Source organism: Sabethes cyaneus, chromosome 2 (genome assembly GCF_943734655.1).
Source record: "Sabethes cyaneus chromosome 2, idSabCyanKW18_F2, whole genome shotgun sequence".
Lineage (NCBI taxonomy): Eukaryota > Metazoa > Arthropoda > Insecta > Diptera > Culicidae > Sabethes > Sabethes cyaneus.
The window spans coordinates 48,569,550-48,595,758 of NC_071354.1; the positions used below are offsets into that span (position 1 = coordinate 48,569,550).

General features: G+C 42.5%; 2 protein-coding genes across 2 annotated transcripts in view; one reads left to right on the forward strand and one right to left on the reverse strand.

Annotated features, from left to right (window-relative positions):
- The window catches only part of LOC128734439 (uncharacterized), a 32,945-nt gene extending 14,269 nt beyond the window's left edge, over nt 1-18,676 (forward strand). Inside the window, exons 2-5 of the mRNA XM_053828640.1 lie at nt 7,787-7,972; nt 8,034-8,985; nt 9,068-9,216; nt 16,909-18,676. Of these exons, the coding sequence (XP_053684615.1) occupies nt 7,787-7,972; nt 8,034-8,985; nt 9,068-9,216; nt 16,909-17,031 (1,410 nt within the window). The 3' untranslated portion in view covers nt 17,032-18,676. The remainder of the gene's footprint in view (nt 1-7,786; nt 7,973-8,033; nt 8,986-9,067; nt 9,217-16,908) is intronic.
- Nucleotides 18,677-23,921: 5,245 nt separating this feature from the next.
- On the reverse strand, nt 23,922-24,936 carry LOC128733734 (60S ribosomal protein L18a). Its single transcript, XM_053827503.1, has 3 exons — nt 24,892-24,936; nt 24,209-24,565; nt 23,922-24,147 (listed from the first exon to the last, which is right to left on the reverse strand). The coding sequence occupies exons 1-3, from the start codon at nt 24,907-24,909 to the stop codon at nt 23,989-23,991; spliced, it is 534 nt and encodes a 177-aa protein (XP_053683478.1). The 5' UTR covers nt 24,910-24,936; the 3' UTR covers nt 23,922-23,988.
- Between the last annotated feature and the right edge of the window lie 1,273 nt (nt 24,937-26,209).

Below are 26,209 nucleotides of genomic sequence, written 5' to 3' on the forward strand. Positions count from 1 at the left end.
CAGGATAGCTTGGTTCACCGTGTCCGTTCGTCCGGAAAACCGCTTTCGAGCATTATCTACTATAGCTGTTCCCGTTTAACTGTATCGTATGCTACCTTGAAATCCGCGAAAATATTATGCGTAGGTACGTTACGGCGTTGCGTTGTACTCCCGACGTTTCTGAAGGATTTATCGGAATGTGAAAATTTGATCCATAGCAGCATGGATTTCCATGAAGTTCGCCTGATTCTGCCCAATGAGATCTCTTGCTATTGGGCATAGACCTTGTAACAAGCGCTGGGAGACCACCTTGTGGGCGGCGTAGGTCAGCGTAATACCGCGGTATTTATACAAAGTAATCGAGCCGATCGCGCTTTTTGTAGACGGGACAAACCAGACCATCGATTCACTCCCCCGGTAGTTTCTTCTCCTCGTTGCTAACAATTTTTTTTAACAATTTTGAAAGAATTCTGCCGGAAGTCCGTCTTTTCTATACACGTATATCAAGCAGCGGTGTGTATCGTTTCTCAGGCAAATTGCGCCTGCCATTATAGTTGTTCTAGCTCTTCATGATCTCCTTCCAGCGCTTTTTCCTCCTTAGGATCGAGATCAACTCATTCCGTGCTCATCGGTACTTGACCAAATTCTCCCTCGAGCCAATGCTTAGAGTTTTTTCCTCTCCATCACTTGTTGGCATTTCTCGTCAAACCAGTCGCTTCGTGCACTCGTAGATTCTTCACCTAGCACTGCGGTTGCGGCATCTTTGGCGATCGAGCGTATCCTGCCCCATTCGTCTTCGTGAGTGAAAGCGACCAGTTGCGCGTCATGGGAAGGAGGAGGCAGCAGGCGTGCGTAGTTCTCAGCAACTTGCGGGTTTTCTAATTGCCGAATAGTTAACTGAAGAAGATGGCCATGAGGTCATGAGGTGTATAACGTTGATAGTTTTGAGCGAACATGTACTGCTACGAAGTAATAATCCGAGTGGATATTCGCACGTAGGAAGCGTATGTTGGTGATATTCAAGGGAAACCAGTCATTGATGAGAATATGGTCGATTTGGTTAAATGTTCATTGGACATGTGATCTCCAGGTGGCTTTGTAGATATCCTTGCGTAGAAAGAAAAAGTTTCTGATCACCAAGCCTCGAGAAGCTGCAAAATTGACGTATCGCTGGCCGATATCATTCGTGTCGGTTTGCAGGCTATGGGGCCCGATCACCGGTCTATAGTTTACTTCCCTGCTGACCTGCGCGTTCATATTCCCGGTGATGATTGTAATGGCCCGTGGCAAATAGCTGTCATAGGGCTTGAATCATTTAATATACGAACGCAAAAAAACGGATCTGTCTCGGAACCATGTGATGATATAAAAATGTTTGGTACTTAAAATGAAGGTCATTTATTGCACTTTAAAGGAAAAATACCGAAAAAATTACTCCGATTTATTTTGCTGAAACCTCATACTTTTGTTCGAATACGTCTTATGGCCACATAAGTTCTGCTTCAACATCCTATTTGGTTTCTTGCCAACCCCAAACCCTAAACACGTCGCGCAGACGAATCTTTCTGACGGTGATTTGGCTGGCATTAAATTTATTGGCGATATCATAATCCAAAAGCCTTTATCGCTCTCAACACATTCAAATGAAGCTTCCGATCCTTAGTTTCACTACGACGCTTGTTATGATCCGGCCACTCACGGAAACGTATGAGAACGCTGCACACGATCCAATTACAACGGTTTCGCGATTTTTAAACCTGACCACTTCAGATTTTCGGAGTGGGTGTCCAAAATTAATTTTCCTTTCGCGGCGACAGGTCACTCCACGACGGACCGGGACGGACGGATTCCAGGAATGCAACTTGCAGACTCACCATTTGTTTATTAGACTTCAAGGCGGTGTACGATTAAGTTAAACGAAATGAGCTGTGGCAGATTATGCTTGAACATAGTTTTCCAACAAAAATCAAGCTTCAATATCTAGCGTCAGAATAACGGGAGAGACATTGGACTCGTTTGTGATGTTAGATGATTTGAATATTGCATTGGCAGGTGCTGTTCGAAGGGCAGACGTGCAGAGAAGCAGTACCATCATCACAAAATCTCGCATGCTTCTAGAGTTCGCGGGCGACATCGATATTATCGGTGTTAACCGTAGAGCTGTGGAAGAGGCGTACCCACATCTTAAGGAGGAAGCAGCGAGGATAGGGCATAAACTCTGCCAAAACGTAGTATGCGGTGGCTGGCAGAAAATGTGGTTGATCTTCAGATATTGGAAGTGTGGTGGTGATAAGTGACATGTGACAACGATGTGAGCCGTGAAAAAAAGCACAACAGGGCATATAGTCTTAGTAACTGGCCCTTCAAAAACCAAAGTGAAGGCGGATAGCGGTTGCTACCAAGGCTTTCTATCGATTACGTAGTCAGCTGAGATCGCGTAGCCTGCAGTTCTGTTCTATAAGATGCCAATTCTCCCAGTGGTGCTCTACGGCCACGAAGCGTGGACGTTGAAAGTGCAAGTTCCTCGCGTTTCGATGCCCACTCGCCGGATCACACCTTCAATAGCGATATTGACAAAGTTGTGGTAACCGAAATATGACTAATTTCAGTCGTAATCCAGTTATTTCAACTAAATGGACCTAAAGTGTGCTACTTGGGTAAAGTCCCAAGTCGCAGAACAAGATTTCGAAAATGATACTTGCTCGAACAATGTCTCTAAGTGTCGCTTAGCCGTCCGGAAAAAAATTCAGATATTAGCACGTTTGTATTATTATTATTTTAGACGTAGGACTACGTCTTTGTTTACTATACTGGGACTGGGTATCACTTTGTGAAAACGAAAATAGAAGTGTAACGTTTGAATGAAAGATTTCAAATGCTAATAACTACTAAACTACTGATCGATACTGAACAATTTACATGTCGTTGGAAAGATAAAATGACCAGCAATTTTATGGGTGGGATGAGAGCAAATTTAAGGAGGGCGTAAGAGGGGGGGCTCCTATCCAAATGAGACACAAATTTCCTCAAAATTCGAGAACTAATCAAGCAAATGGAACCAAATTTGGCATGTGGGAATTTCAGAAGGCAAGTTTTTTTCTATGGTGAATTAAGACCCCTCCCCTCTTTAGGAGGAGGGGGGGGGCTCCCATACAAATTTCCTCATAACTAGAGAACTAATCAACCAAAAGGAACTAAATTTAGCATGTGGGGGTTTTGGAAGTAAGAATTTTCTCTATGGTGTACTGAGACTCCTTCCCTTTCTAAGAGGGGAAGGGGGGGGGGGGGCTTCCATACAAATAAAATACAAATTTCCTCATAACTCTAGAACTAATCAAGCAAATGGAACCAAATGTGCCATGTGTGGGTTTTAGAAGGCAGGATTTTTTTCTATGGTGTACAGACCCATCCGTCTTTCAACAAGGGGGGGGGGGGGCTCACATACAAATGAAAACCAAATTTCCTCATAACTCAAGAATTATTTACGCAAATGGAGCCAAAATTATTTTGGAGGCAGGATTTTTTCTATGGTAAATTAGGACCTTTGCCTTCTTTAAAAAGGGGGGATCCCATACAAATGTAATACAAATTTCCTCATAACTCGAGTACTAATCAAGCAAATGGGACCAAATTTGGCACGTGGGGGTTTTTGGAGGCATGAATTTATTTTGTGATGGTTGTGATGGTTGGATGGAGACCCCTCACCCCTGTGGTAGGAGGATTAGGATTCTCATACAAATAAAACTGAAATTTTTACCTATGTGCCATATTTCCTGCTATGCAACAAGCGGTGAGCTGTGAAAGTAAACTAGTAAATCCTTCTCGGAGCAAAAGACAGTGAATCGACGCCGCTAACTTACGGGCCGGTTGCCATTCATGTCAAAGGAGGACATTCGAATGGCACGTCATATTTGCGATGAACTTGCTTTGGCGTTAATGTTATTTGTAACCAATTAAAAGTTAAAGTAAATCATATTTAATACAATAATCTGTGGGTTGGTCTGGTCATTCATTACTATTTCAACCTTTATGATGCATACAAGTGATTTTTAAAAGAAATCTCTATGCCTCAATGGTTGCAGGCGTTGTATTTATAAACCACCGTCCACGTATTTTCAAAGCCACCATTGCATTCAATGAAGAATTGAATCTGAATATTTCGCTCTTCTCTTTTAAACATTCACTTAAACAATGGCACTCATAAATTCTTATAAACATACATATGCCAGAAATGCAGTTTACATTAGTCTTTAATCTAATGATCTGATATTGTCCAACGTCACACTTTCGTACTACCCTTAGGGCTGTATACCTTGCAGTTTTTTTTTTTTTTTTTTGAAACAGACGATTGTACATTCCATTGTAGTTAATGGTTAATGGAGTTTAGAATTTATGGGGATTGTCGATAATATTTTTTTCGGCGATATTTTATTTTTTGAGAGTAAAATGTAACAAATATGTGGTTTCATTTATTGAGTGCCATCTTATCCATTTGTTATACAGGGATACCTTGATATAAGACAATTTATAATTTCAAAAAGTTGTTTTATATCGAAATTGTCTTATATCGAAACATAATGTTTTTTAAAAAAAATGCATCTGCGGTCGCCAATTTTGCTCCGTGTTGTATGTTTACGTTTTTTGAACTATTTTATTGTTTGAACTATTAGTTTTTTACAATTTTTTGGGTTATTCTGAAATAATGAACATCTTAATGGCGCCGATTTTGGAATGGAAAATTAGCTCTGGTATCGTTACCAACTATGTCAAAGGGATTTGTTCGATATAAGACAACAATTGTCTTATATCGAGGTTGTTTTACAACGAGGCTCCTTATATCGAAGTATCCCTGTAGTTCGAATGGTAAATAGTTTCGACCTAGGGTACTAGCAATTAACGGGAAGTCCTGTATCCTCGGACACTTTAGGTTTTCAGATTAAACTAAAAAATAACAGCTTTATTATTTATTACTATCTATTTTCACTTTACTGTGGAGAAAAACAATATCATAAACAAAAAATTACAAAGCAACAAAATTTGCGCTACAAGGTTAATTAGGTGGTATTTTGTGTACAAATTAAATCAAATCGAATCAAAAACTAACTCCTATGCTCGGACACGATAAATTGCTCTAATAAATCCTGCGTCAATAGAAGAAGAACATCCTAGAACAATTTAAAACTCTAACACCAATCTTATGAGTCCAGTCTTTGCAGGTTTGCGATACCAAAGTTGAATAAAGTTCTATTCACATAAAGCAGTGGTGCCCAGGCACAGGCATGGTGCGGGCCAAATCAGATCGCTCCATGACGGCCGCGGGCCGCAATGACCTCTGGCCATTCCTGAGCATAAGAAAATGTAAAATATGCGGCAGCCAAAACCAGAAATTTTCCAGGAATCACCACAAGCTTTAAACCGGAAAGTATTCAGATCCACAACATGTAAGAGGCATTACGACTAAACTGTGTAACTCTTGTGTCATCAAAAAATTTACTAAAAAGTCCTCTATCCCTGAAACCACTCCGCGGGCCGCACGAATCATTCCGTAGCGCCGCAGTTTGGCCATCATTGGCATAAAGTGTTTGTTGGGAGTGCTGGTAGTAATGCGAAATGCATACGAAAATGTACGCGGCAACTCCATCATTTACAAGGCACGTAGATAGGTTGACACCAAACTAATGTCTTACTGCAATTTTTTTTTCTGATTTTATCTACCTTTTTCATTACTTATCTAATTTTGTTTTGTCATAGGAATCAAAGATACAGAAATTCTAGACTAAGTAACAAATATTTTGCTGATTACTTTATTGTCCGGTCTTAGAGGACACGACACAGTTTCAACAAATTAAGTTATTTCTTTATAATCTTATATTTTCATGTTAAAATCAAACCTTTTTCGGAATATTGCACTTTTTATTTTAATAAACATTTGCATCTGTACTTTTATGAAATTTACTCGATTCTCTTTGCTTTGACGGTTGAACCGTTTGACAGTTCTCATTTGTTTACCTTTTTAAATAAAGTCATAATTGGGGCACCGTGAAATTACACAATTTGCTATTGTTCCATGCTTTCGGAATATTTTTAACAATCTTTGTTTTTGAGAAATCCGATTGTCTGGCCATAGAAAACTTTCCCCTAGATAACATATCTTTATTAAATAACTGAAAAACATAATAGATTTTCGGCGGAAAGGAGGCAAATCCTGTCGGGAAAATATCCGAAAAAAGTCAGGAGGTTTTTTCAGGGAGTTGAGGAGCATTCTCAGCGGAACTTTAATAGTTTTTTTATGGAATCTGTCAAATTCTTCAGAACCAAACCTTCCAATGCATTTAAAATAAATTTCCCAACATAATTTGTAACGCATCTTTTTGGTTTAGCAGAGGCCTTGTGAGAAAGACAAAATAAGTGGGATTTTTTTTCATCGCTGCTTCAATGAATAATTTAACCTTTTCAGTTCATAAATTGGTTAATTGTTTGAATTAAAAATTAAACGAAAAACCAAGGAAACTTCATCCGATGCGTGAGGGAAAGTTAGGGGATTTAATTTTGGAAACCTAATCGACACCTTGATAGCGATCAAGTGTATCATGCTATTTTTACTCCTCATGGCTCTCCTTCACAAACGGAACAACAACAAAATGCCCGGTCACCGTCGCATCGGGGAAGGTGACACGGTCTTCCAAAACTTCGGACCGATTAAAAAAGCAATAAATTGGGTAGATTATCTTCCGCGCCGCGCCTCTGCCCGCACCCATCAGACATTGACTGTGCTGTGACTGTGACTGTATGTATAATCATCGCTCGTCGGGTTCAAGGTTTCGTATGGGCAGAAGTTTCAACTCGTTCTTGCTTTGGTTCGAACGAAAGAGTTGTTGTTTATTTTGTCTCATCTTTTCGAATGCGTTTCACCAGCACTCAGCAGCGCCTACACAACGCCTTGTACCTACTCGCGGTTCAACCGTCCGGCCGTTCGGCCGTCCAGTGCGTTGCGTAGTTTAGCAGCGAATACAAATTGGATCGTTCTGTTGTTGACAGCGGACTTTCAAATCGCAGCGGGACAGCATGGAACGGAAAAAGTTTGACCGAAAACAAGGCCAGACATGATACTGGCTGGGTCACGCCGGAGAATATGCCCTCTGAGCGGCGGATCGGCGACCGCCACCAATAATTCGCGGGAATTAATTGTACATTGTATGTTCGAGCTGATTGGTGATAATGATTGGTTCCAATTAGTATTTCAGATGCTAACTGGATTGTAACTGCTAATCTTCCTGGACATTAATATGTAATGTAGAACGTCTCTTTGGAGCCTAATGTGGTCTAATCAAAGTTGGTTTTATTTGTTGCGTTTATCTGCCAAAAAAACTTTTCTAATTTTCATAATAATTTATAACAAATTTCATAATCATCTCTAATTGAGGACGTTCACTCTATCTATCCTCTAACGTTACTGTAAAACATTGCAACAAAATATGGACTCAACTTGATAAAACCAACTGACAAAGTTGTGCTTATCGTTTCGTACTTACACAAATTTATTGACACGGTTCACTCTCGCTCGATTGCAGCACAGCCCGCGCCCGCCTTCCTTCGGTATTGATTTAGCTCTGGTCCAGCTGACCTCCTGTCGTTCGTCCGTCGGTGTGAATCGGAGGTGCGAATCGTATTGCGCCGCGCTCTTTTCCATTGATTGATTTTTGCAATTTACTCTATACGATTATTTATTAACATTTCAACTTACATGTAGTATGCGAACTGCGCTTATCGCTTACTAACCGCGTTCTCTTTCTTTCCCTCATTGCAGGCCCACCGTCCGGTTCGGTGCCTTTCTATCGAGGTCCAGTTCGATGGCCTGCTGCGCAAAGTGCGACTCTTCGATGAGTGGGATCTCAGCCAGTGCCGGAACTGTGCGTGCTGCGTTTACGCCTTGAATGTTAACGAAAGTACGCCCGTCTCCGCCGGCACCGTTCTGGTCAATCCGAGACTACTGGTTAGTTTAACTTTCCTTACCATTTTTAACGGATATTGGAACAAAGTTTTTTTTTCTTCAGACAAACCAAGAGCAGTTGAACGCTCGGATGGCCGACGAAAACTATTCCCCTGCATTTGGCATCCTGCTGAACGGATTCAGCCCGAGCTACAGCGACCTGGCCGATAAGGGCAAGCTACTGGCAAGAGCGAAAAGTGATAATCAGTATGTGCGGCTGCTCCGCGCCTACATGGAGCAGGAAACGGAAGCAGCCAACGAGCGGATTCATCGTTTCACCGAGCAGGAGTTTGCTGTTCTTAAATTGAAACGGGAACGTGCCGAACAGGACTGTCTGATTCTGGCCAAGCTATCAAACAACGTACCTGAGCTACTGCACAGCATCAGCAGTAGCAGCGATGTGGTTGCCCAACCGGCCACGACGACGGTGGATTCTGCTGAGCAAACAACAATGCTTCGCAGCAGTGTGAGCCCGATGGTTGCGACCACTGGAACCAACGATTCGAGTGCCGGCAGCCAGCTGGAGACGCCTCCACCAACCCCTGAGTATCTTCCAATGTCCACCGGTAATAGTCCACCGATGATGACAGCCGCTGTCACCAGTGCCAATAGCCGGCAACAAGCCAATACTGTGTCTTCTACGTCCTCGTCATCAGTATCAGCCGCCGATCAGTCATCTCCCTCATCCGGCGCGAAAATTTCCAGCTCGGCAAGAACGTACAACAGAGCTAGTCTCGGCTACAGCAACAGTCAGACCAACAATAATATCGTTAGCTTTAACAATACTCGCGGTGCCATCAGCAGTAGACAAACGCCAAGCGTAATGATGACGGCGGCGGCGGCGATTACACCAACAGCACTGCAACATTCCAGTACAAATTCTCAGCAACAACACCGTCGCCTAGTTGCAACTAGCTCGTTCGAATCGGACTGCATGTTCGATATCGACGGCATGGACAACGACAAATCTCCACTGTCGAATACGCTTTCCGACGAGGAAGAACTTGGATTCGATGGTAGGATATGGCGCTCACCCCGTACTCTACGAACGAGGGAAAGCAATAAATTAATTCCGCTCTTTCTTTCTACTCCGCATAGAATCTATTGGAAACAATAACGACGACGGGATGTACATACCGTCACGCCACATGTATGGCCGCCAGAACAGTTCGATTGCGAAAAGTCTTCCAATCTCAATGCCTCAGGTGATGACGCAGTTCCGAGCGAACGAAGAGGATTTCGAAGAGGTAAGTTTTATGATGGGTGAGCCGGGGGAGTTTATTATTTTTAGGATTTGATCGCTCGACCGCTGAAGCGGTGTTTGTTTTGGTAGAAGCAAGGCAATGTTGGATGGAATGTGAAAATTTTTTACGGTTTTTTTCAAAAAAAAAATTAAACTTTCTCTAATTTTTATGAAGCAATTTTTGGTAACATATTTTTTGGGATTTCATTAATTTTAATGAACGAGAATGCATGGATTCCGTACCGTAAAACTTTTTTCTATTATATTTGGATATTTTGATATTTTTTATCATTTTTTACCTCATTTACCACGAAAAACGAAATTGGAAATGGGGAACGGATCAATGGCATAGTATACGGCAAAGAGAAAGGAAACGATTAATGGATAACGATTGGAAAATTGAAACCTGGAATGTTAGAACTCCCTATGAACCGGCACGAGCAAGCTAGCTTGCTCGCGTGCTACATCGACTTGGTGTTAAGATCGCTGCTATTAATGGCCAAATTGTGAAAAAGGGAGTTCCGCGCAGTAGACCCTATCGCAGGCACTTCTTTCAAGTACCACATCTGTATGCGGAAGAAAGGCAGAATTTGGAGTCTGTTTTGTAGTGTTGGGAAAGCAAAAGCAAAGAGTTATCTGGCATATAGATTTCGCCTCGGCCAGAGGAATGGCCATCTGGAAGCATCCAAATGAGGACTCCAAAAATCCGAATGGGAGCTCTCAGATCGATCATGCCTTGATTGACGGTCGACACTTTTCGGATGTCATCGATGTACGGTCTTTTCGGGGACCAAATATCGACTCTGACCACTATCTCGTCGTGTGTCGTGTCGTATCTTAGTAGAATCAGGTCATTCGATGTCAAGTGAGCTTGGCATGGATTTATTCTCAGGCCCCTCATTTGCCTTTTTTCATGTTGAATTCTAAATTAACCGATGAAGCCTCTTGACAGTGCACAAGTCCCTCCTATAGTTAAGTGTACTGGTCAGGGGAACTAGTGAGTCCACGCCAGGGACGGCTATAATATGAGACAGCACTGGCAGCGAGGAACGAGTGGGTAAAGTATAAAGAAAGTTTTGAAAAAAAGGTAAACCCCAATACACCAGGGTGGCAACAGACTCGGGAATTGCGGGAAGAAGTCGGGAATTCGGCAAAAATGGTTGTAAATCGGGATTTTGTGAATTTACGTGCAGATGTTCAAGTTGTATTCCTTGTTAGAATCTGAGAGACATGTTGACAACTCTGCCATTCTGAGACAAATGAATCTGAAGATCCTGAACGAAAGCTTCGTACCATGAATTTCCTCCACCTGCAAAGATGAACTGAAAACCGTGTGCAACTGGGAGTGAATCGTGCTCTCTGTATCAGCTTTTTCATAGTTGTGGTGAGGGTACAGCCTTCCAGTTGGCTTCGAGGTCATTCGTCGTAAGTCAAATATTTTGAATTGGGGTAATATTTCCCGTTTTTGTCTTCTTGCTGATGACTTAATTACTGATGTGTCCATGTCCTTTGGCTTGTGGTTTAACAGAAGGAAGGGATGAAGTCTGGTTTCTCAACTGTCGACGATCATCTGCCATGGTTTTTACCGCCGCCTGGAGAGAATCCAATAATAATCTGAATACAGTTGGCAAGACCACGCCGTCAGTAGCCTCTAGATCTGCTTCCTCTGCTCTCCTTTGGAGTGTCTTCCTGCAGATTTTGTTCATTCTTCTTTTCAAAATATGTCAAATCCTTCTTTATTTAAGCTTCCGAATTTCTGTTTCTATCTGAGGTCTGAGGCCACCAAGCCCTAATGATGTATAACAAACGCATGCAGTTGTCTCCACCGATACGCACCACGTCTCGCAGGTAATAGAACGAATTTCACGCTTAAACTGAAAATTCGTGTTAGGGGCTGTAAGGTGATCTGATCGGTGAGCCGAGCATTCCAAAGTTTCAAACCTCTGGCCATCCTGATTCGTGTGTCTAACCTTCCAACTTCTCAACCTTTTGTCTCCCCACTGTGAAATTGGATGGATTTCACTATGAGATCTGCTACCTTGGAGTTGCTCTGCGTATCATATTGTCGTTAGCAGAGCAAGAGAATTTTGTCGGCTATAGTCGAAAGTCTAGAGTAATCCTCGGTTTAGTTCACTGTCAATAGCTCCAATTAAAATCTCGTCCATCACGACGAAAAACAGTTGCGGTGACAGTACATATGTAGCCCTATCACATGTCACTCCTGCAGTCCAAATAAAGTCCGACAGGAGGTCGTCGTGCAGTAATTTGCACTAAAACAATGAGATAAACGACCTTATCGCTCATCTATGCCCTTTTTTTACGGGTAGGGAAATCGGTTCAGCACGTTAGAAGGTACGGTACTATCAAACACTTAAGAAGTCAACTCAGGGAATGGGGTCAGGTATCCCGACCCCCCTGATGGGGCGTGAGGATCCAGACCCACTAAAACCCTACTCGAGTCTCCAGCCTCAATCCCCCTTGGCACCACCTTATCGATATCATTGCAGAGAGGGGCTATTGTGCTTAACGCACTCTCTTAGATAACTACTGGACTATGGCAGTTAAGCTGTTTATTCGCCGGTTTTGTAGCTCAAGTACAATTTGGGTAGCAGCCGGCAGCCGCATTGACCGCTATCCAGACGTCCGAGCTAGAACACATCCTTTGGACTTCCGGAGTTATCCGGAGTAATGTCCCGTTCGCTCACTGCCATCATGTTGCTTCTCCCGCCCGCGAAACGACGGCATATGAAGAAAGCATGTTCTGCAGTTTCCTCAAAATTCACGCATTCGGGACACGCGGGGGACCCCGCATGCTGAAACTTGTGCAGATACTGTCTAAAACAACCATACCCTGACAGAATCTGTGTCAGGTGGAAGTTGACTTCGCCGTAGCGCCTGTTGGCTCACCCAGGAAGTGGCCAGCTTCCAGGTATCTCCTCATTACTGCCCCGAATAATTCGGGAGCCTCTAGAATAGCCGCTTTAATGGCCATATTCCGGACCAGACGGAAGGCCCCGGTGCCTTGCTCATCTTTAGGGATCTAGCGATCTCAATGAGTTCCTCGCTCGTAACCATCCTACGCTATCCGGAGGAGTGGTTGGATGGCCCCATGTGCCCTATATTCAAAAAAGGACGTCAACCCGAGTGCTAAAACTATTGAGCCATTACATTGCTCAATTCTGCCTTTCCGTGTCCTGTTCAGTAGACTAAGACCGTTAGAGGAGTCCTTCGTCAACGAGTACAAAACTGGTTTTCGTGAGGGTCGTTTCACGACGGATCAGATGTTTACCCTGCGTCAGTTTCTAGACAAGTTCCGGAAGTACAACTTGCAGGCTCATCATCTGTCTGCGAACTTCAAGGCGGCGTACGGTTCGGTACGGTACGGTCACACAAAATGAACTGTGACAGATAATGCTAGAACTTGGTTTTCCGACTAAACTAATTACGCTGATTCGTGAAACTTTGGATAAGTCAAAATCATGCGTCAGAATAGCAGGTGAGACCTCAGTCACTTTCGTGACGTTGGATGGACTAAAGCGACAGAATGCACTATGTAACGTGCTGTTTAACATTGCCTTGATGAATGCAATACGAAGAGCAAACGTGAAAAGAAATGGAGCTATCATCACTATCAACACTTAGTGGCAAAATATAAAATGGAATGTGATGCAGCGCATATGAACCACGAGCTGATACAGTTTACAAATATAGTTGATATAGTGAAGATAGTACAATGTGACAGGCTGCGGTTGGCTGGGTACGTGGCCAGAATGCCCGACAAAAGAATAGCCAAAACTATTTTCAGCAAAGAACCAGGCCATAGACTGCGGAGCAGACCCCGCACCAGATGGATATGCGCTGTCGAGAACGATGATCGAGAGGATTGGAGAACGGCGATTCATGACCGACAGTACTGGAGGACCTTAATTCTTTCGACGCATGATCGATGACGGATCATCAATGAATGCATGTAAATGCAAATGCAGATATCTATAAGAAGCTATCAGCATTTTTGGCTCGAGCAGCTAAAGCTAAGTGGTACAGAAGCGATTCAATTCCTTACCGAAGTTCAAGCAAGAATATGAGGTTTTTATACGAGAATATTTTGAACTCAATCATATGGAGCAGGTACCAGCTGAGTTGGTCGAGAAAGAACCAACGAATTGTTACTATCTTCCGCATCATGCCATTATCAAAAAGAATAGGTCTACGACGAAGGAAGTGTATGCTGCAATACTTTACGAGCATCGAGCGATCTATCGACGCTCTTGGTAACAATAGTGTGGTCTTGGTGGCAGCCAAATCAAGGGTGGTTCTAATCAAGCAAGTTTCTGTTCCCACGGTTTGGTTTGGTTTTGTACTATATATTCGTAACCTAAGAAGTGGAAAACGTACACCGTAGAAGAATCACATACTGAAGATGCTGCTGATTGTGCAAGTAGCGGTATGCTACCTGCCGATTTTATTGGATTCGATTTGTGGTTTCAAGGCCCAGTATGGTCGAAATGTGAGCAGTCTATAGAGATAATGGAGATTACCTCGAGTGCAATCTTTTGATGAAGAGAATTAGGAAATGCGACAGCAGAAAATTACGCACGTTTCAGTAATTCCGACACGGCAGAAAAATTACACCGAACTTCAACAGCTGAACAGATGCTCTAGTTTTATCTAGTCTAGTCTAGTCTAGCTCATGAACCATTTTTTAGACAATATTAGCGAAAACAGTTCTGGCAGAATACGAGAACTTACTCCATGTGAACTCAACCAAGCAACGTTACAGCTAGCAGGAGTGGTTTGAGGAAAAGAGTGAAGCCCTGCGAGCTAATTCTATATTTTTAGCTTCATTCGTTTTGTGACAACAATGGTACGATGCGCTTGGGCGGAAGATTACAGAATTCGCCTTAACCTTACGGTATTTAACATCCGATGATTCTGTCGCATAACCAACGAGCAACGAAACTCTTGGTGCATGAGTTTCCATGCAGGATCGTTTCTTCTAACCGCAGTTGTCAATCAACAGTACTGGGTCGTTGATTGTCAGACGACAATTCGCAGAATTATTCACAGTTGTTCCAGATGCGTTTGTATTAAGCGGAAAACTGCTACCCAATTGATGAGATGTCTTCCGCGAGTATTGACTACTAGGCCATTTCCGCACGACGGTGTAGATTCCGCAGGCCCACTGAAGATTAAGGTTACATAGCAGTGTACGTGTGGCTGACGATATGTTAACGGACACTTTTCTTGTTGGGCGGCACGCACTAAAGGGAGTTACTTACTAAGTTACTTTTTCCGTGACAGTCCAGTTATCAAACCTGGGCCGAATGTATGAGTCGTCTCTACGCTTCTCGGTCTTAGGCTTCCGCTCTTCAGTCGCTGTTCTAGAAACCTCGTCAACAGCACTCATCCAATGAGTACGGGGTCTGGCTCTATCGGTTTCTCTGCTGAATATTGTGGCCAGTCCACTGCAGTTTGTAGTTTGTTTTATCTGCTTCACAATATCCGCGTCTTTGTATACTTGGTAAATTTCATGGTTCATGGATTTGCACCACCCTCCATCTTCTATCTAATATGTTGCCCAAGAATTGCTCGCAAGATCTCATGCTCAAAAATACCAAAAGCTCATCGCCGCTCTCTTTCAACGTCCACGCTTTGTGGTCGCAGAGTACCACCGGGAGAATTAGCATCTTATGGAGCGCGAGATTCGTACGGAGTTATAGGCTACGGGACCTCAGCTGGCTACGTAATCCGTTGAACCATGAGAGGTAGCACGTATCAGACTAGTCAGTTTTGTTGGAAAAATATGTTCAAGCCTAATCCGCCACAGCTCATGTCGTTTAACGGAATCGTACGCCGCCTTGAAGTCTATAAACAAATGGTGGGTCTGCAAATTGAGTTCTCGGAATTTATCGTAGATTTGTCGTAAGGTGAGGTTTGATTCGTCGTGGAGCACCCCTCTGGGAACCCGAACTGGTATTCGCCAACAAACGACAATTGCTGCATGCATATGAGACCCTCCGTGGATAGTTCCTCCTCAGTCCATACTTTTAGTATAACCTGACGAACTGCACAATACAATCGTGCAATCCCGACTTTCAAATGTTTGGCGGGGATACCGTTCTTTCCAGCTGCTTTACCGTTTTTCAGCTCTCTAGCTGCTTTTTTAACCTTGCTCAAAGTTGCTTAATCCACAGCTTCACTATCATCCTCAATCGTTAGCCAGCTTCGTGTTATTCACCATTCAACAGTACATCAAGTTGTCAAGTCGTCAAGTCAAGTGTCAAGTTGTACATCAGAAAAGTGCCGGCCATCAACCAGAACGTGGTCGATCTGAGAGTAGGTCTCTCCTTTAGGGTGTTCATGCAAAATGGGTACTACAGATAGTCATTCCTCTGGCTGCAGCGGCGTTAATTAGCGTTGATTAGGCCATTGTCGTTTGTGGTAGGATGGAGTCTTTCTCTACCAGTAACGGGGCGAAAGAACTCTTCGTATTCGACCTGTGCATTCGTATTCCCGTTGACTATCTTTATGTCATGTCCTGGGCACTCTCCATATGTCCTTTCGAGAAGCTCATAGAACTCCTCTTTCATCTGTTTACCTTGTGATACGAATCAGACTCCATGCTCTGCTTTATTACCGCCACTGCAGTAGATGTTCTCATGCTAGGATACCCGCGCGTGCCGGTTCAAGTAGAGTTCTGACATTCCAAGTACCAAGTTTCCAATAATCGTAGTCTGTTTTCGTTCGCCTGGGTTCATACCGATTATTCCGTTGTGGCTCATTTCCTAAATTGTTCGTAGTATGAATATTTTAAGTATGTCGCTTTCCTAGGGCTGCGATGCCTAGTCTCGCAGACAGGTCTACCGTCTTAGGCATAGCTAGCGAGACACAGCTTCTGATCAGTCGCTATTGACGCCACTCCTAACCTGCAATCCAGTCGCGTGCTTGGTAAGGAACCGATGTTATGAGCCACAACCTGAAGACTGGGGCTTATGGTTGACAAGGCTATTTCTTTTGTCAACGCTCAGCGAAAGCATGAGTGTCTCCTTCCATGTCGATATACGTCCTTAGTTTCCGTCGGGGTTAGTTGCCCAATCTCTGGTACTGGTACTACGAGAAGGTAGCGATGGGTGTTGCTGGATAAGAGGCTGAGGACCACTGCGGAGTCACTACAGGAGTTACTGAATAAAGTTCAGACTAACGACAAACTGGCAAGCCTTGGTATCAAATGGACATTTGGACCGTCATCTGCGCCGCACATGGGCGGTATTTGGGAGGCTGCTGTGAAAAACGTCAAACGCCAAAAGGGTCGTGCAGTCCAATGAATATTCTTATTAATCAGCCTGTTTTGGTAAAAAATTGTAAAAATTTTGGTAAAAGTATGGTAAAGAGATTATAACTAGATTATTGGAGTCCCAAGTTCTGGAACTGAGGCTGTTTTCGAATGACAGATTTCCCGTAAAAGTAAAAACTTTTTGAAGAAATAAATTAATAAATCTAACTGCTGATAAAAAAATAAAGCTTATTCATTTCATTGTAATCGTCTGGGTTAGTACTGCGTGGGTTGGTCCTTTCTTTAAATCACCTTCGATAGTATATAATAGTAATAGTAATAAAGAAAATATTCCCATTCGGAAGCAGACGACAAAAAATCGAACAGAGCCTAACTCATTTTTTTCCTTACCTATCTTTACAGATAACCGAAGACAACGTCGACATTGCTGCCAGTATCAAAGCATTGGCACGGAGTGTCCACGGGGATACCGTCTTCGGTGATCTACCGCGTCCGCAGATTCAACGGTTCAGCACACAGATCTAAAAGAAAAAAAGCGCGCATGACCCTAAACTTAGTAGTGCCAGCGCCAAGTCTGCAAGCAGCAGTCAGCCGCTTATTAGGACTAGCCTGCTGCAAACATTTATTTGTTTCAAAGGTTTATTTTGCGAAAAATTGAATCAGCCTCTCAGAATGCTGTTTGATGATGTTTTTTTTAGTTGTTTAGGTTTTTTTTAATCGTTTAGGCTAAGACACTTTTGTTTCTCCTTTACATTATTGATCGTGAATGATTTCTCTGCCCTTGGACACGCACATGTCTCTAACGTTCTCGAACGCGAAAACAACCTGCTGAAAGTTAAGTCGAAAGTAAACTACACAGAATTATTAGCTTCCTGTGGGAGCCTATAAGAGTTTTGCTCGTATAGAATTCGAGAATTCAACTGCTCGAACACCACTGAAGTGGGTTGAGCAGAAGATTAAAAAACATCCAATCTTTCTGTCGAGTAAACGTTCTGATAGGTTTAAGTTTTTTTTATCATTGCTTTTTGTAATTAATATATAAGAAGTCTGGGAAAAGGTAGACCATAGTCAAAGTTGAACATTGACAATGACGTTTAGCGGACGAAGGCGCTAGTATTCCAGCTCAAAACGGGCAGGACAAATATAATGTTTTGCATTAATCAACGTGCTGAGTTGTAAGTGCAGTATACTGTAAAAGCTACAAGTTGTCCACAAAATAACAGTCGCGAATGATAGCTGCTAATTATCGTGGTGTGAAAACAAGGCCAGATTGATCTTCTCTTTTTGACAACAGAAGCTGCAAATCAAAATAGGTTCTTACAATTGCCTGTGATTTTGTGATTTTCCATTGCTTCCGAGTTATTAAAAAGATGTTTAAAACCGTATGAATATTTGATTTATTGATTTGTTATCGTATCGAGTTGTGTGACGTACGATCAATCGATGGCGAGCAAGCAACGAGGAACTGTTATACTGAGTTTAAACTATGTTGCATACTTACTCTGATGCTCGATAACCACATTTTCTCTACAATCTATCTACTTTCCATTTTTTTTCTCGCAAACAACTAATATAATAATCACTTTGAATGCCGACAAAAAAACTACTTAAACTTTAACTACCTCCTAGATCATACATTTACATCCGAAATTTTCTACGTTCATAATCCTTAACAACTTTACAAGTTACAACTACAATCCTTCCTATTTTGGATGGCTTTCCTTCGGGGTAGACGAAGATCCACAATGATCGTTGATCAAAGATTAAGTTTGTGAGATTTATAAACAATCATCATAACAAATGTAAAATCTCCCATCAGCAGTACGGAACCAACGAAATCAATAGACCAATCACAGACAAGTGTTAATTTGTTACACAAACGCCAGGCGGTAGAATTTTGGAACGAAAAATATCCGACTGAAAACGCAGAACCCAGTGCGGATGTTCGTGATGTAGATGATGAATACTTACTCACGCGAGAGCAGCAGTACCGCGTATCCATTGATATCTATTCCCCATAACTATCAATATTACGTTATACACAATAATTAGCCAGGAGAAAAAAAAACTAGTGGATAAATACATGCCTATTGACGGTTGCGAAAAGCGCCATGCGCGCTAAGTAGTTGTTTTTCTGATTGCATTATGAAGAATAAAAGATGAACCTAATACAAAGCTAATTATTGCCGACTTAGTAAAATTACATTGTTGAAAGAAAAATCCAAACCAATTGCGTTTTATAAATGTGACACTGAGTCCAAAGAAGGATTTTGCGTCAACTCGACCAGAGGTTGGCATGACCTTAGCAGGCCTTGGTCTGCCGGTGCTATGAGTTTGAGATAATTTTTAGTTGCTCCGGCGACAATTGGCGACGAGAGAAAAATTTAGGAGCATCTCCAAGTCTTTCATATATCGCGAAATTTTCAAACCCGAAGAAAATATCTGATGTGGATCTGAAGAACGCGATTCTGCAGTTCATCAATCTTATCGCGAAGCAGCAGATTAATTAACTTCGGCTGGAAGCCGAAGAAAGCGCAACAGGCAGGGGCAGGTAAAGTAAGTCTGGAGAACCTTGTGGAAGAATATCATCGCGTGGCCAACCCCAAGTAGGACACACTAATAGTAAAGAGCAAAGTTGTTGGAAGTACGGTGACCAGCACTATGTCCGTGGGTATCGTTTCGCTTCGCATACTTGCTCCAGGTGCAAGCAACAAGGGCACAAGAATTGTCTTCCTTCTGGTTACGGTAGCAAACTCGGCCCATTGAAGCTGTCGAAACCTAACAAGAGGAGAAGCATTTTCACGGTTTGCAACATCGAAAGCAAGCGGAATTTCGTTCCGGCTAAGCTTTAAGGTACAGCGGCCAAGCTTTAATATGACGGCGTCCGACTTCCCTATCATTTCGTACGAATCGTGAATCAATATCGGACAACCACCCACTCAACTCAAGATCAAGGGCACGAAGCGCAAGTGAAGCTGTCCTGTACCTGAAACCCGACGCACGTCCTGTCTACTGTCCCAAGCGACCTATTGCATACGCTGCACTGCACAAAGTAAACGCTAAACTCGAAATGCTTGAGAAAAACGGTATGATTTCACTGGTATGCACCGCCCCAGGGGCTCAAGTCCGCATCGCGTCCTGAAAACAGGATTTCTTGCTACGCATAACCTCCTTGTTGAGCGCCCAAACTGGCTGCTCTAAGTTCGACCCCCCGAGCTTCAGCATCTGCATCGGTCCGGGCCCTCTGCGCTAGCCTTCTCGTTCTGTGGCACCTGGAGCGGAGCTGGGCAATGGTATCACTCCACCAGTATGCCGAGCGACGACCGTTCGTTGACTGCCCCATCCTGGGCATAGTGGTATCACATGCCCGTATTAGGACGTTGGTCAGCTCACGAGCACTCAGGTTCGATCGGTTGCTCTCTGCGCTGAGTGCTTCAACGGACAGGTCTTTGTCGAAGGGCTTCACTTTCCACCTCCTCCTTATCGACTTCAACCCGCGTGGCCGTAGCGTCCGTCGTTCAATCGTGTACCATATAGCTTGGTGGTCGCTATGCGTGTACTCATCTGACACCCTCCAGCCCATGTTGGCAAGCAACGTTGGGCTGCAGAAGGTAATGTCGATGATCGATTGTTGTACCCCCCTATAAAAGGTCCTGACGGATCCCACGTTAATCAGAGTTACCTCCAGCTTGGACAGTGCTTCCAACAAGCTTTGTCCCCTAGGGGTAGTGCACCTGCTACCCCACTCGACAGCCCAAGCATTGAAGTCACCTCTAATGACAACGGGCTTGCGGCCCGTGAGCACGTCTAGCATCCGGTCAAACTGCTCCGGCGACCACCTAGGTGGAGCGTAACAGCTACAGATGCAGACGCCATCGACCACAGCAATCACAAACCCTTCTTGGTTGGACGAAACCACCTCCAGGATCGGATATCTACCCATCCCTGCAATCGCTGCCATCCGACCCTTGTCGATTACCCAGTTTGCGCCGCCCCGGGGGACCCGGTAGGGATCCGCGATAATGGCAATATCGCACCCCGTTTCGGCTGCCGTTTGCCAAAGCAACTCCTGTGCCGTCTCACAGTGGTTCAGGTTAATCTGTATAACCTGAACCATTATCGTTGCAAAGCCCTCTTGCTGTCGTCTATTCGTCTTAACCTAAAAACGCCACAGCCATCCTCCTTCATATCTACAACTTCATATCTAGGTGCCTTGTAATGTGTCAGTCTACGAACAACCCGAAGCCCAGCACTTTCTGGGGACGTATTGCAACTAATATTCAAAAATCCGTGGTTGGCAAATGCTATAAAACGTGGGGAGCTGTGACCTATTCTTCCCTAGGTTTTGTTAATAAGCATATAACATATGATAAACATATATACATAGCATATAGTAAATACAGTAGACTCTCGGAAAAGTTAACTCTCCGAAAAGTTAATTGTTCAGAAAAGTTAAGCGAACATCAGCTCTCATGCAACGCTCTAAAAATTTAATCCCCGGCTTAACCCCTCTGAGAGTTTAAATTTATTGGTTGTCCAAAGCGTTCATTCACACACGTGTGTTTCCTTCTACCTTTATTTCTCATTTTTCGGCCTACTATCGCCCTTCCACAGCCTCATACAAAGTATCATCATAGCTGGGATCAAATTAAACTCTTGTACCGGACAGCTGCAGTAATAGTTCAACACGGGCACACAATTGCTTCAGGATCCCTAATAACAAACTGGAAAAGTGCAAACTCAGATTGAACTTCAAATGCAAAAGAAGGAACAGCAAGGAACAAAAAATAAGCGCGAACATTGTGAAAACGTTGTCGCAGACTACGAAAAATCAAAAGTATGTTCTGGTTTACCGACAATTCTAAATTTTCTGAAAGGAACCAAGTATCATTTCATAAGGAACCCGCTACACACCTCTTAACATTACAACTTCCAGACTCCCAAAAATGTGTATCCTGTACCCGAGAATGCACCTCTCGCTCCTGTATCTATCATTTTCGATGACCCCTAGGACTACTCAGAAAACCTAATATTTCGGAAAAGCTAACCGACCCATTTCCCAATCGATTAACTTTTCCGAGAGTCCACTGTATATGTATATATAATATAATAGATATTGACGATCTTTTCTCCTTCCAACATACCTGTTGTTATTTATACTTATCCTTATTATACTTATCCTTATTTATCCTCTCTCCATTTATCCTTATTCTTATCCTACTCCGGTTATTATTTATTTTGGTCCGTTTATCCTCGACATCGATTACATTGTTCGTCTCCATTCTCTTTCGAAGCGATCTCTTCTATAGTTATTCTCGTTACCGGGATTGAAATGAAAGAAAAAGAAAGAAAATAGTAAGTTTGTTGGTTAACTTAATCTTTGTTAAAAATAAATAAATAAATAAATAAATAAATAGATATGCATCTAATATAAAATAAGTAAATAAGTGGGATAAGTAAAATATAATAAATAATAATGTATACTAAGCAATATACTTAAAAAAAAAAAAAAAAAAAAACGAACTAAAAAACTGGTGGTCTGGTCGACGTGCGAGACAGTGTTCTTCAACTCTAGATCCCAAGAATTACTGAGTCAACTTGCATAGATATAGAATCGTATAAACACCGCCCACATAAGAGACCAATCAGAAGCAAAGTAAAAAAAAAGTGACTTTGACTCCTATTTAGCTCCCACTCCCATCCGCGAACCGGAAGTACGCCCCCAAAGGCTGATCCACCAAGCCCAGGGTGAAATCAGTTCTAGAAATGTTGCCAGTAATGTCTTACCTTTATGACCATTTTAAAACATGACCAAAGCCATTCCAATATGGATGTCAAACTTTAAAAATTTACGAGGGTTGAAAATCCTAAAGTTTGACACCCATATTGTCATGATTTCGAATATTTCCTGAAACGACCACTTCCGCCGGGGTACCTAGAACCTGCTACAGGGTTGCCACGGCACGCTGCGGACCTGGAAATGCTTCCAGTTTTAATGGCTTGTAAAACCTTAACGTTTGATGCTCATATGTTTGCGTCATGTCCTAAACTGGTCAGAGCAATAGATGTTACTAGTGGTAGTTTTACGAAAATGGCTGTAACTTGGTTGTTTCTCGTTGGATTTCCGTTCTTTTTCGACCAATCGACTGGAAATGAAATCTAGTTTTGGGATAAAATATGAATATGAATTTTCATGACATTCATGTCATTTCCATGACAGAAAAAGATACAAGTGATGAAAAAAATCAGTTTTTGATAGATAACCCGGAATATCTCCGTTGTCCGCTGACTATTGCGAATCTTGAAATATTTTAGGAAAACTAGATTCTCCCCATCGAATTCAATTGGTTTCATCTAAAAATGCCCAATTTTATGGAAGTTATGGGCGTTTCAACTTCATCAAAATTTTGCCTGTCCCGAACATTTTGGCTAACCCCTGTATGTTAAGAAGCTCCAGGGAAAACTAAAGAACCCCACCGAAACCAGGAATAGAGGAGCCACGCGTCCACGCGTGCTAGATGGCTCAGTTAAAGCCGACTTGCGAGTGTCCGTTCGCTCAACGAATTCGCGACGAATAGCCCAAGACCGAGCACAATAGAGACAAACTTCTGATACAATAGAAACCACCCCGACCCTATGCTGCTAGAGGAGATTAAATGAGAGTTTCCTGGTTTGTTGTAAATGTTTTGCTAGTCTTCTGCGGACTTGAGACTGTGCCATGTAACTGCAACGAACTAAAGATATTGTGGACTATTTTTAGCGGGGTACAAATAGGAGGTTGAAGGTGGCGCAAACACATGAACCACGATACATATATTCGGATCCGAACCAAATCTAAAATCGGTTGAAATGCAATGAGAAAATGTACGAGGTACAGGCAATTTTGTTCCTGAATTACTGAGGAAATTTTCTTAAAAATATTTTTTCAACGATGATACCATTGAATGGTTAAAAATAGGGGAAAATATTGCATTGGTGTTTTATTTCAATTGATCGACCGTTCAATTCGATCGAATCATTCAAAAATACCATTGTTATCGATCCAAAACTAGCCAGTTTGTTGAACAGCTAGTGGTCGCTACGGTCCTGTTCCTAGTTTTAATTCGCTTAATAAAGGAATTTAGTTTAAATAGCTTAGCATATAGGTACCAGTAAATGAGGATAGGATGCCAACACGTTCACTCTCAGTGACCAGCGAAAGGGTCAATCAAATGAGAATGTCACTGACGTTGCCTATTCACAAACTTAAATCTTCGTTTGCAACATATTCACATGGCAGTTTTCAGCCATATCAACCTAAAAATCAACTAGTGAAGCTGAGGTTCCACACAGTTAGGTTCCCACGATGCAACACAAACACCAAAACGTCAACAGCTGGACTTTCTTTTGCACACAAATCATTACCACTCGTTAAATTCTCACTTCGCACAGATGGTTTCCTTTACTTCCTAGCCAAAAAGAGCGGAATTAACAATACACGATTTACATGTAATATGTGTCCGGTCGGCGGAACGAGAACAGCTTCCTGTAGCGTTTGTGGTGGTATCTTTGCACCAGCGGGAAGCGAATCTTGGAATCGTGGAACTGTTTGATGTGAGCACGACGAGTCTTCGAAGCTTCAACAGCCTCCACCTTAATGATCTGAAATTTTGAATGTCCTTTTTAAATAAATCTGCTCTTATAAACTATTACTCATGTTTACCTGAATAGAGTGAGCTCGGGCCCGGTGGCGTGAAGCCATATCGCTGTAGCACTGCGTAACAGCACCACCAACGGTCAGGTCACGGTACTCACGATACATGTTGTGGGTTCCGGAACGGGAATCGTAGCGCAGCCAGATTCCGAAATTTTTCACCCGAAGCTTGTATTTCTCCTGGATGCGCTTGACCGAAACGATTTCGCCGGTTGCTTTCTTGAACTTACGCAGTTGCCGCAGGAAATACCAGAAGCGAGACTTAGCCACTATCTGGTCCGGTGCAAAGATGTGCATCTTAAACAGCGGTGGGTTCGGGTCCTTCTCCGACGGGAGCTTGCGCCCGATAACCTGGTATTCCTTGAGCTAAAAATAGGCAATCATTAGCTTACGATAAAAACCTTAGCTTTGTTTGTTTTGCAATGCTACGCTGTGTTGAAATAAGGCCGAGTAATATCACCTAGTTTTTACAATTAGTCATTATTAGAGTCAAATATTCCACAATCATTTATTTTGGAGCCGCTCGAACGAAAAACATACGTTCTTGCGAGTATTTTAACCTTATCACGGCGACCCTATGTACATTTTTCATTTTAAATCATGAAACACAGATAGATTTACTTGTTGGAATCTATTTAAAGTTTACACTATTGCAAAACAATACAAAAATATGGATTTTTTAAAATATTTACCACTCCTTTAGCTTTCATTTCGACTGCGTTTCATAAAAGAGGAAACGGAAAAGGGATTTGACAGCGGCAAGCTGAGCCGAGGTTGACAGCTGGAAGTGAAGCGACGCTGCAAAGATAACACGTTTCGAAAACCCTCGCACTTTTGGTAAATTATTACTCATTTTCTCCGGCAGTGCTGCAGTGGACACCGCAGTCTAATAACGAATTCATAAATTATTATCAATTTCCCACCCTTTCGTACGCGATGAATTATAACCATCGCGGGCGAGACCGTCGCCAAAATCGTCGCGGGGGCGAATATCGTTTATTTTGTCAAGTAAATCAATAGCTTACGTATTAGACAAGCATAATACATACTTATAACTTACATACAGCCAAGCAGATTATCTCTGCGACGATTTCAAGCTATCAAAAAAGTGAGCAGCGCGTTTTGTTACCAAAGAAACGGGCAATAACCTGGCTAAGGTCGATTAGCACTCAGTTTTAAACGGAGTGCTGTCAAAGCGTTCATAAATTAACCGGAATTGCATCTCGGTTAAACTGACAGCATTCAAGCGCAGGTTAAAACTGTCTAGCATTACGGTTTACGGGTCGATCTGTCAAACTGCCCGTATCGTTCATAAATTTCGGGTTCAAGTTACCCGCATAGTCAAATACCATACGCCAATGATTTTCCGTATAGTTTTCTAACCATTTGCTGTATAATCATATAACCATATGCAGACTATACCCAGCAATGGTTTTGACTATGTGCCAAATGGTAAACTGAGAAATAACCATTGTACGAACTAGTCGTTAGGTTTGGTTACCATACAAAAATGCTGATTTTCGCGAACAAATTTTTCGCGATACCATACTTGGTATGGTGGACATACAGTCGAAGAAATTGTACTAAAACTGCTACATATATAGTATTATTATGGTATTTCGGAAAAAAACGATTCACATTGAATGACAGGGACAATGATAATTATATGGTCTCTAATGGTGCATGTAACATTGCTCTAATGGTTCTGGCATAGTTAAATGATTGTACCGGAAATCGTTGGTTTATTCTATTTAATGGTATAAAAATTGTTTTGTAATGAAATAGGATTCATTTATTTTCTCATAAATTGTACAAAAAATTTGTGAGGATGCTGAACAACACTGCGGCAATATATGTTCACTTCGCCAACCACGAATAATGTCCCAACGTGAAAGATGTTTCGACGACAAGATTGAAGCGACCCGTATTGAGTGTCGGCGACGAGTAGCTCAGGACTGAGTGAAGTGGAGACGAGTTTCTGATACGGCTGACCCCGACGGCTGTAGGCCA